This window comes from Myotis davidii, unplaced genomic scaffold (genome assembly GCF_000327345.1).
Source record: "Myotis davidii unplaced genomic scaffold, ASM32734v1 scaffold698, whole genome shotgun sequence".
NCBI lineage: Eukaryota > Metazoa > Chordata > Mammalia > Chiroptera > Vespertilionidae > Myotis > Myotis davidii.
The window spans coordinates 202,111-212,824 of record NW_006290032.1 but is presented as its reverse complement, the minus strand read 5'-3'; the positions used below and the strand labels follow the sequence as shown (position 1 = coordinate 212,824).

Genomic DNA, 10,714 nt, shown 5'->3' with positions numbered 1-10,714 from the left:
AGCGGGGGGGGGGGGGGGTGGGGGCGGAGAGCAACAGCTAGGTGGACAGCAGAGCAACGAGCAATGGGGTGAGCATGCCTCCGAGTTTGGAGGTGAGAGCCAGGCCCTTGCCTCGGTGCCGTCACGGGGAGCCCCCAACCAGCACGGTGCTGCTCAGTGCCTCCCTTTAGGGCCGCCAATATTTGCTGTACAGCCCGGCCGGCGGGGCTCGGGTGGAGTGTCGGCCTAGGAACCAGGAGGTCACCGTTCGATTCCCCGTCAGGGCACAGGCCTGGGTGGCGGGCTCCATCCCCAGTGTGGGGCGTGCAGGAGGCAGCCAGTCCATGTTTCTCTCTCGTCACTGATGTCTCTCTCCCTCTCCCTCCCTCTCTGACATCAATGTACATTCAGGAGCTCCCGTGTCGGGGGCCTGAACGTCACAAAGGTCCCACTGCCTTGCGGGCGACGCCTGCCGTCAGGACGCAAACCCGGCCCTGCCTCTGTCGGTCTCTGTGTTACTGTCTGTCTCGTCTGATCCAAGGGGAGCTGCCCCAGCTTTCTTGCGGTTCCGTTCGCATGAAGCACGTTTCCTATCCTAACGGAGCCCATCTCATGGCCCTGATACTCGGTGGCACACCCAAAGGTGTATTATTTTTTGGCCAATCTGACCAACAAAACAGGCATATTTGTTAGACTTTAGACTCAGTCGCACTGATGGGTGCTGTGTGCTGGCTGTTGTCGTTTTTTAAATTTGACGATCTCAGGGAAACAGGTCGGTCTGACGTATTTTAAAAATTCTCAGCCTGACGGCTGACAGTCGCTGTTGTGTCTGTGGAAATGGCTCTCATCCAGTGTGTCCTGTTCCGTGTGCACCAGCACAGGAAGCACGAACGTGAAGCCAACCTGTTTCTTAACGGGGAGGAGTGGTGCACGCAGCACTGAGAGAGGAAACACCCAGCCGGAGTTTGGAGCCGCAGGGCACCCGGGGAGGCTGGGGAGGAGGGAAGAGCAGCCGGGGAAGCGTGACGTCACGGGAGAACCAAGTGTCAGGCCCCCAATCAGGGCCCCTGCTTACTGAGCCGCGGGCAGGGTCCCCCTCGCGGCCATGGCTGCGGGTCCCGGCGGCCTCACCGCCTGCACAGCGTGGACAGGAAAGCCTGTGGGCGGGCTCACCTCGGTGGCGGTGCTCTGGTTGGCGCCATTCTCCAGCAGGTACTTCACGACCTCGATGTGGTTCTCCTGGGCAGCCATGTACAGGGGCGTGAAGCCGTTCTGGGGACACAGGACAACACGCGGACCGTCATTCCTGACCGGGGAGCGGGCAGGAGCACGGCCGAGGGAAGAGGGGCCGCCCCTCGCGGGGGCGAGCAGACGTGTCCCTGCCATGGAGCTGCCAGGCGCAGGGCCAGCGCAGCCCACACCCAGGCCCTGAGGATGAGGAGCGAGGACATGGGGAAACGCGTCCTCGGTCCCTGTCTTCATGTTGGTCCAGGGAAGCCTGCCTCATCTCCACACTCGTTAAACCAGAGACAGTGAGCATCTATCTGCATGTTCCTAACACAGAATTCTCACCACGTGGCAAACACAGGGTGTCCCCCCAGAATGTAGACGCACTTCGCACAGTTACAAAGGCAGCGTTTGCACCTCAATGGGGTTCTCATCTCAGGGTGAACTTCCTTGGTTTAAAGCTTAGTCTGGCTGGAAAGGAACATCAGTGGATCCATGAGCTGTTAAAGTGAGTAGACATGTCTCTGGGACACCCTGTATATGAAATAGTGTTCATACACTGTCTTCTGTAGTTATCAGCGCGTAGCTATTTAAACAGACCACCATGATCTTCAATGTGCAGTTATTACTGAACATGGGTCGGAGCCAGTGCGCGAAAGCATCTTTTTTAAAGAATATGTTTTCATTGCCCCGGCCAGTTTGGCTCAGTGGATAGAGCGTCGGCCTGGGGACCGAAGAGTTGTGGGTTCGATTCCAGTCAAGGGCACGCCCCTCGGTTGCAGGCTCCTCCCCAGCCCAGGCTCTGGTCGGGGGCATGTGCAGGAGGCAACCAATCGATGTGTTTCTCTCATCAATATTTCTCCCTGTCTTTCCCTCTCTGTTCTACTTTCCCTAAAAAATCAATGGAAAAATATCCTTGGGTGAGGTTTAAAATATATGTATATATATCCTATATAATAAAAGCCTAATATGCTAAGTGTCTGGTAGACTGGTCGGCCATTCAACCAATCAAAGTGTAATATGCTAATGTATGCTAAGGCCGCTCAACCGCTCACTAAGATGTGCAGTGACCACCAGGGGACAGACGCTCCAACCAGTAGGTTAGCTCCCTGTTGGGGTCCAGCCAATCGGGACTGAGCGAGATGGGCCGGACATGCCCTGGAGCCCTCCCGCGGTCCCTCCCTGGCTGGCCAACCTCCTGCACCTCTACCCGGCCCTGATTGTGCACCGGTGGGGTCCTTCGGCCTGGCCTGTGACCTCTCACAATCTGAGACCCCTCAGGAGATGTCGGAGACCCGGTTTCAGCTCCATCCCGCAGGCCAGGCTGAGGCCCCACCTGTGTACACAGATTTGTCGTGCACCAGGCCTCTAGTGTGTGTGTGTGTGTGTGTGTGTGTGTGTGTGTGTAATCTTTAAATTGACTTCAGAGAGAGGGAGAGGGAGAGAGAAACATCAATAATGAGAAATAACTGAGCCCTCAACCTGGGCATGTGCCCTGACCAGGAATCAAATCGTGTGACCTCCTGGTTCATAGGTCAATGCTCAGCCACTGAGCCACACCAGCCAGACACCAGAAATAATTTTGAAAAATATTTTTCAGGGCTAAACATGTTTTAAAAATAATTCAAAGACCTCTTGCCAAGACAGAGAGCATAGAAAACTGCAATTCATGAGCAACATGTGGGCACCTGCCGGGAGCCGGTCCATCCTTGCTGTTTCAAGGGACCTGGCATATATGGCATACTGTTCTTAATATGTTTGCTCACCTTCTTGGCACTATGTGTTTTAACCAAGGTCACCTCTCTGAGAAAGGTTGTTTCCCCAGGTAGAGATTTTCCCCTGAAGTTAGGGAGGGAATAAAACCCCTTATTTTTTTTTCACAGAACCTAGAGACAGAAGAACTTTGCTGGAGAGAACATGGCAAAAGATCCTGGACAGAAACTGGCAACAGAACCTAGAGACAGAACCTAGCAAGAGAACCTGGCTGAAGAACCTAGAGACAGAACCTGGCTACAGAACCTGGATAGAACATGGCAAGAAAACCTGACTAGAACCTGGTGACCAAACCTGGCTGGAGAGCCTGACACAACCTGGCTGGAGAACCTAGCGAGGGAAGCTGGCTACAGAACCTGGCTGGAGAACCTGGACAACCTAGCGAGGGAACATGGCAACAGAACCTGGCTGGAGATCTTAACCAGAACTTCGCTGGAGATCCAGACCAGAACTGGGCTGGAGATCCTGGCTAGGCTGCTGATCAACTGAACGCTGTCTCCGTGTCATTCCTTCTTCGCCAACTCCGTCTACACCTTTGGGAACCCCTGGACCTGCTGGGGTTGGACCCCAGCAAGCACCCAGCTAAAACGTGCCGTGGACGACTGCACAGATGAGGGGGGCTCACTGCCCATTACCCATCTTTGTCGCATTTGCCATTGATAAGAGGGGTGAGTGACGTGGGTCCTCGTGTGCATTTCCTTAGATGAGGCGACCTCAGTGGGAGAGTGTGAAACACAGCGCAAACCTCTGCAGGTTTCCACCTGCCGCTGGCCCTGTGGGAGCAGTGACACCCCAGTTCCACAGGAAAGGGGCGCTGCAGAGCCGGCGGACCTCGGAGGAGAATTCCTTCCTCAGAAGCCTCATTCTCACAGGAAGGTCAGTGTCAGGTTCAGGTTTTCCCAAGCAGAACTGCTCAGCAGGCTGGGGGGCTGCGCGCTTGGGGACACTGCGGGCTGGGGACACTGCGGGCTGGGGACACTGCAGGTTGGTGGGCACTGCGGGCTCATGGGCACTGTGGGCTGGTGTGTCCAGGGGGCTGGTGGGCACTGCGGGCTGTTGGGCACTGTGGGCTGGTGGGCTGCGCGCTTGGGGACACTGCGGGCTGGTGTGTCCAGGGGGCTGGTGGACACTGGGGGCTGGTGGGCACTGCGGGCTGGGGGGACTGCGGGCTGGTGGGTCCAGGGGGCTGGTGCGTCCAATGGGCTCATGGGCACTGCGGGCTGGTGGGCTCAGCAGTGGGCACTGCCAAAATGACCACTCTGCTCACCATCCCAGGGACCCGACCCTCCTCTGCACTCGCCTTCTGAGACAAGCTCCGAGCTCCCACCATGACCTCCAGCCCACGGTCAGGATGATCCAGTTACCTCCCTAAATAGCTCCCAGTGCACAGCTGCAAAGGAAGCGCAGGCCCGCAGCACTAATTACAGCCCCAGAGACAAAGCCGTGGGCGTGGGGCTCTTGGTGCACGGACGCAGTGACACTCGCTGGCGGTGCAGGCCGTTCACTAAGGACAGTGCCGCCCAGGCTCCCCGAGGGCGGGAACTGGCCGGTCTTCACCAGGTGATGACGCTGACTGATTAACCACCCTGTTCCCCCAAAGGCTCCCTTTCCAGCATCATAGCTGCACCAGGAAATGACATTGAGGTGGCTGCCCACGGGTTAGGTGGTGGCATTTCTCCGTCACCAGTGGACTGGGCTTCCTGTGATATCTTCAGAAAAGGAATTTTCTAAGACGCACACGGGAGAACGAATGCTGCTTGTTTGCGTGGAATGATGTGTTTCCACAGCCCCATGTCCCTTAACTCCGTCCTGGGGGATGTGCACGGGCTCTAGCTGAGCTGAGAGCAGGGCCCGTGTGCAGAGCGTCCATTCCCTGGTGTGGCGTCCACGTGGCCAGGAGCCACGTTGGCGGGTGCAGGGGAGCACGCCCCCCAACAGGAGTCCCAAGAGGGCAAGAGCACAAGGGGGGGGCGTGGAGGCCCCTTTGTTCAGGCGTGAAGCATCTCAGGGTCCCAGGCCTCTTCTGGCCACTGACTCGCTCCCAGGTATGACTGAGAGGTGAGCATCTTCCCACGTCACCTGCTGTCACGGGGCTGTGTGTGGTCCAGGCCCCTCGCCCAGGATCGGCGGGGACTGACGGGAGAGGCTGAGCTGCGGTTCCGGGCAAAGCCGTGCAGGTGGCCCATATTCTAGGCTCCCCTTCGCTCCTTTCCTGCTCAACAGGAACCAGGTTGTGACGGTACCAAAATGGTGCAGGTCCTAAGCCCCCAGGAGGTGAGACCTCATGAGAGCTCGCAGGTCGTCCTTTCATTCACACTCCGCCCCCCGGCCGCCGAGCAGACCTGTGCTCCTCAGACCCCGGCTCTGACCCTGGCGCCGACCTGAGCCTCTCCGTTCTCTGAAGCCGCCGGGATGGGCGACAGCGGCTGGCGCGGCAGCTGGAGGGCAAGGTCCCCATTCTCTTGGACACAGAATCCTTCCAGCTTCTGCTGAAGTGGGCGCGGGGCAGAGGGTGTGGCCACAGGAGAGAGGGACCCCTCTCTGTTGCTGTTGGGCCTCAGCCCGTGGAATAGTGGTGGGTCTCTAGACGCCTCGAGGATGAGGCGGCCACGTCATCTCACACCACGGAGCGTGGCGCTCTGGCTGGACCCGCGTGGAACGGATTCTGAGCCTTGGGCCCCGCCCACTACGCGAGTCTGCCCTGCGCTCCAGCAGCGAGCGGGACGGTATCACCACGGCTGGTGTGGTGCCATCAGCAATACTAGGGACACTGTTCCCCCTGCGACTGCCATCACCCCCGCCGGCAGTCCCGGTGACCGATATTCCATGTTTCATGTTACCCGGCGACCCCATCCCTCAGCCTGAACCTGTCTTCCTAAGACACCGGTGCTGCCCGCCGTGTGAACGCTACGTCCGCCGGGACCGGGGCGGCGTGGTGGTGGCCGCGGAGGCAGGCCCCTGTGCTGACAAAGGACGAGGTCTGAGCAGGCCTCACAGCAAGGGCATCGCGCCTCGTCCGTGCTCGGAGGCGCTGTCCCCGCGCCTGGCAGAACCCCCGCGTCTGGTGTGGCAGGTCAGTGCTCACTGAGTCACCAGGACAGAGCCAGGCTGTTCAGCCGCCAGCACCCTGACGTGTGACACGAGATCGCGCGTGCGGCCATCAGACACTGCACCGCGCGAGGAGGCGTGTCTGCCGAGGCTGCGGCCCAGCTCCCAGGGTGGGCTCCTTCCGTCCCCACAGCCACCCTGCAGTCCACGGGCCATGGCGACTCCTGTTGTCCTGACAGGACATCCGTTCGCAGAGGTGAGGAGAGAACAGGGAGGACAGCCAGACGAGGAGGCCCGCGCTGCATGGCACCGGGTGTCTGAGGGTCTGACAAACGGACGCTCTGTCTCCTGGGCACGGACAGCAGCCTGGAGGCTCCGGTGGGAGTGAGGGGGGGCCGGGGAGGCTGGTGAACAGGCGGGACTCCCAGCAGGGAGATGGGGGAGGCCTGGGTCTGCGGTCCAGCAGCCAGTGCCCCTGCCCACGCTGTGCTGGGTGTGGGGACGGCCGTGTTCTCACCAGAAGGAAAGGACGCAAGTGACCGGGAGGGGGGCGGGGGCGGGTAGCTAACCTGATGGGGGGTCCATGCAGGATGCAACTTGTACCAGAGCGTCTGCTACATTAAGCATCAGACACTTTTTTGTCAATTATTCCTCAAGAAAGCTGGAAAAATAAACTTGAAAAATGATATATGAGTTACGAGAAAGAGAGCAGCGGAGTCGTCACCCCTCAGCTGCCCCTGCCCCATGCTGGTGCCTGTGCCAACGTCAGCACGAACCCTGACACCCAGGCACCTCGGGGAGGAGGGGGCCCCCAATAGTTCCCTATCTCAGGGTGGACTTAGGGTTCTGTGTCCACATTCTGTTTTGTTGGTGACCTTTGCCTGGAGGAGCCCCGTGGGAGGTCTTCCGGGGTGACCCCTGCCGCGGGGCGTGAGGTCGGAGGCAGACCTCCGGGGCTGCTGCCCCTGCCCCCTGCCCAGCGGCCTGGCCTCCGTACGGCTCAGACAGAGGAAATCGAGGCCTCCGCAGAGGTCATGAGCGTCTACACTCCTCCCCGCAGGCCGCCTTAGCAGGCTCGGCGCCTTCACCTCAGTCAGGCTAGACTGGAATGGCTTGTGAAGGGGGTAAAGGGTGGGGGGTGGCTGGGCAGGGCCGGCCTGGCTCAGTGATTGAGCATCAACCTATGAACCAGGAGGTTACGGTTCGACCCCCAGTGTGGGGCGTACAGGAGGCAGCTGATCAATGATACTCTCTCATCATTAATGTTTCTATTCCCCTCTCCTTCCCTCTCCGAAATAAATTATCAATGATACTCTCTCATCATTTATGTTTCTATTCCCCTCTCCGAAATAAATTAAAAATATTATTTTTAAAAAAGGGACAAACCAAGATCCAGCTTTGAGGATGTTCAGCCTTATTCCTTCCAGTTTCAGGACAAAAGGACAAGCAGTGCCCAGCCTGTCCCCCCACCTGCCCCAGATGCGCCCCCAGACCACACGTGGGCGTGGTCATCACCCAGGCTGGGAAGCCGGCTGTTACTGCAAATGAAGAGAGTATCAGACACGTCTGTGTGTTACAGACCAGTGGCCTTACCATTGGAATTCCGGGATAGAGGAAGAACCCCACTCTGCCAGACTTTAAATGCACGGATTCTCCTCCTTTCTCCACGCCGATGGGAGACGCAGACCTGGAGAAAGCTCCCGCTTCCTGCGCTCACCTGCAGGCTGGCTTCCTGTCCGAGGACAGCAGGAGCGCCGGCCCGCGCCCGTCCCTGGTCAAAGGCAGGCGCGTGCCTCCATCGACGCTTCAGAGACTCCAATTTTCCCAACTGAATACGCCCAACCTTGACTGAGGGAAATTCCACACGTACCCACTCAGAGGGGGAAGGCCTGAAACAAAACCTTCCTGAGGAATCTGACCCTGAGTCCCATTTTACACTCTGTGTGCGTGTGCATGTGTGCCTGTATGTGTGTGTGTGCCTGTGTGAATGTGAGTGTGTGCCTGTATGTGTGTGCACGTGTGTGCATGCCTGTGTGTGTGTGCATGCATGTGTGTCTGTGTGTCTGTGTGTCTGTATGTGTGAGTGTGTGCGTGCCTGTATGTGTGTGCCTGTGTGCGTGTGCGTGCATGCCTGTATGTGTGTGCATGTGCACACGTGCCTGTGTGTGCGTGTATGTGTATGTGTGTGTATGTGTGCATGTATGTGTATGTGCATGTGTGTGCATGCCTGTATGTGTGCATGTGTACCTGTGTGTGCATGTGTGCACGCGTGTGTCAGGACGAAACGTTCCGTTGTGAGTTTTGTGTGGAGCCAATGCTGGCGCTGTGGTCTGATGGGAGCGATCCGTGGGGCGGGCCCAGGGCCAGCTGCGTACACTCTCTGCTTCAAGGCCCCGCTCACACTCTGCGTGGCTGGGAGAGGCCAGCAAAGAGAAGACCCAGGGAGCCCTGCTGCCCAGGCGCTGCCCACTGCCGACGGGGTCCCTGCCCCCGACACCTGGGAGTGAAATCAATGCCGTGTAACCTTCAATGGGCTGAGTGGCCATGGTCTGAAAGTTAATAAAGTCAGCCTCCTTGTGTTTGTTTTAGAAACTAGAGGCCCGGTGCGTGAATTCCTGCACGGGCGGGATCCCTCGGCCTGGCTGGCGATCGGGCTGAGAGGGCTGGTCGGCCGGGGGAAGGGACTGCGGGAGGTTGGCTGTGGGAGCGCACTGATGACCAGGGGGCAGCTCCTGTGTTGAGTGTCTGCCCCCTGGTGGTCAGTGAGCATCTTAGCGACTGGTCAGCTGGCTGTTCGGTCGCTTAGGCTTTTATTCTATAAGTAGGAAAGGATTTTGGAAAAGAATGTCCAGGACTGAAATATCAAAGCGGGTGAGCATTAGAAAGGGGAGAGGGTTCCAGAAAAACAAGTGGGTTTTCGATACAGCAACTATGCCAGGCTGTGCCAGTGACTCGGGCATCCAGGAAAACGTCCCACATTTTAATTATTTCTTTCTCTCACTCTACAGCTTTACCACCGTACAGACTCAGTCTGAAGCCATCTGTCAGGATTCCCTACAGCATCGTCTTAAATTGAGCGCATTGGACACAGGAGAAGGAAAGATCCTTTCGTCTCCTAACGTCCCTCTACCATATCGCCTTGTTCGCCAGGCGTCTGGGGAGGAGTCAGCAGCCCTTCGTGTGGCTGTTACAGCACTAACGCCCGGGAACTGCTGCCCGGGACCCAGGGCCGTGGCACCACCAGACGTCCGCTCGCCTCCATGTGAGCACACACTGCCAGGCCTGCAGCCTCGAGTCCCTGTCGGGTGAGCCTTACGCCCAGGTCTCCCTCGCAGCCTCCTGGGCAGCCTCTCAAGCTGCGGCCCCTGGGCCAGTGTCTGCACCGCCTGGCACTGAGGAAGGAGCCCCCAGGCCCGCCCAGCCCGGAGCCAGGAAAAGACGGGGCCCAGTGAGGAGGTCGCCCCCCGGAGGGGTCATGCTGGCTGCTCGGGCTGGAAATTGGGACTCGGGGGCAAGAGGCTCGCGTTGCCAGAGGAACGCTGGGGCCCTTCCCGGAGCAGGCGTCCCAGTCCAGGCCTCCACGCCCCGGCGCCGCCGCCTGCAGAGTCCACGGGCCCCTGCACACGGCGCCATTTCACGCACTTTCCGTCCGATAAGGGTTTTGTGCGTGCCACGCTCTCCATAAACGTGAACACACTGGCATGTACTGGACTAAAGGACAGGCTGTGGGGGGAACGGGTTTATTTAAAATAGTCTGCTGTCACAAAGGCAAGAGCAGATACTGTCTGGTCGTCGTAATTTCAGCAGGTTCCTCCCTATAATCAACGCCAAAGGAAATGGGGCCGCTCCCAACGTCCGCCCGTTGGTATTTACGGTCCAGAACTGTTGCCTGTAGCGACAACAGCCACCCCCACACGGCCCACGAACCAACAGCACAAGCACCAGAGCGCCCTGTGCAGGGGCCTTCACAGCCCATGGGACGGATGGCGAGGGGCCGGCTGGTTGGGCCAACAGCCCGTGGCGTGGCCCAGTGACCGGGGGCTACGCCCTTCAAGGACAGAGAGCGGGAGGGAGGTGGTGATCACGCTGCGTCCCTCGAGCTCCACATAAACACATCGGAGTCTCCAGGAGGAGAGCGGTGGGCCAAGCAACGTGTCCGCCCCTTCCCCCAGAACACACGTACGCAGGAGCCCGGCTTATCATGCGATAGGCCGTGATTATTCTTTTCAAATTGTCCTCACTTCCTCTTGAGAACATGCGCTTCCTGTCCAAGGCGAGGGTCCCTGCGGGAGTCACCAGGCCGGGCTCCCGCGTGCCCATCTCCCTGGGGGTTTCCCGGGGCCACGCTGGGGGTGGCGGCACCAAAGTGACGGCGGATGCAGCGCCTGGATGTTCATCTTCTGAGACGTTTGTAATCGAAGGAGAGAAAACACTTTTCTAGAGCAACACAGACCTCGCGTGAAAAATCGTATTTCATAGACGCCACTGTCATCGGGGGAGGGCACATCATCCTCTTTGTAATGCACGGAAAGGCAAGGAAGACGGGCCGTGCGCTGGTCAGATTTATGTTAACAGGGGGCTCGTGCTACATTCACCGAGGAGAGAGAGAAAATGTCACCGCTGGGTGAAGGCATGTGGCCGAACAAGGAGGTCCCACCTCACACCTGTCTGAACGGCTACCATCAAC

At 58.6% G+C, this 10,714-nt stretch overlaps 1 protein-coding gene across 1 annotated transcript in view; it reads right to left on the bottom strand.

Moving 5' to 3' along the window:
* Positions 1 to 10,714, bottom strand: part of ANK2 (ankyrin 2, neuronal) — a 154,136-nt gene that overhangs the window by 107,216 nt on the left and 36,206 nt on the right. Inside the window, exons 5-6 of the mRNA XM_015563371.1 lie at positions 1,153 to 1,251; positions 795 to 882 (exon numbers count right to left, since the gene is read on the bottom strand). Of these exons, the coding sequence (XP_015418857.1) occupies positions 795 to 882; positions 1,153 to 1,251 (187 nt within the window). The remainder of the gene's footprint in view (positions 1 to 794; positions 883 to 1,152; positions 1,252 to 10,714) is intronic.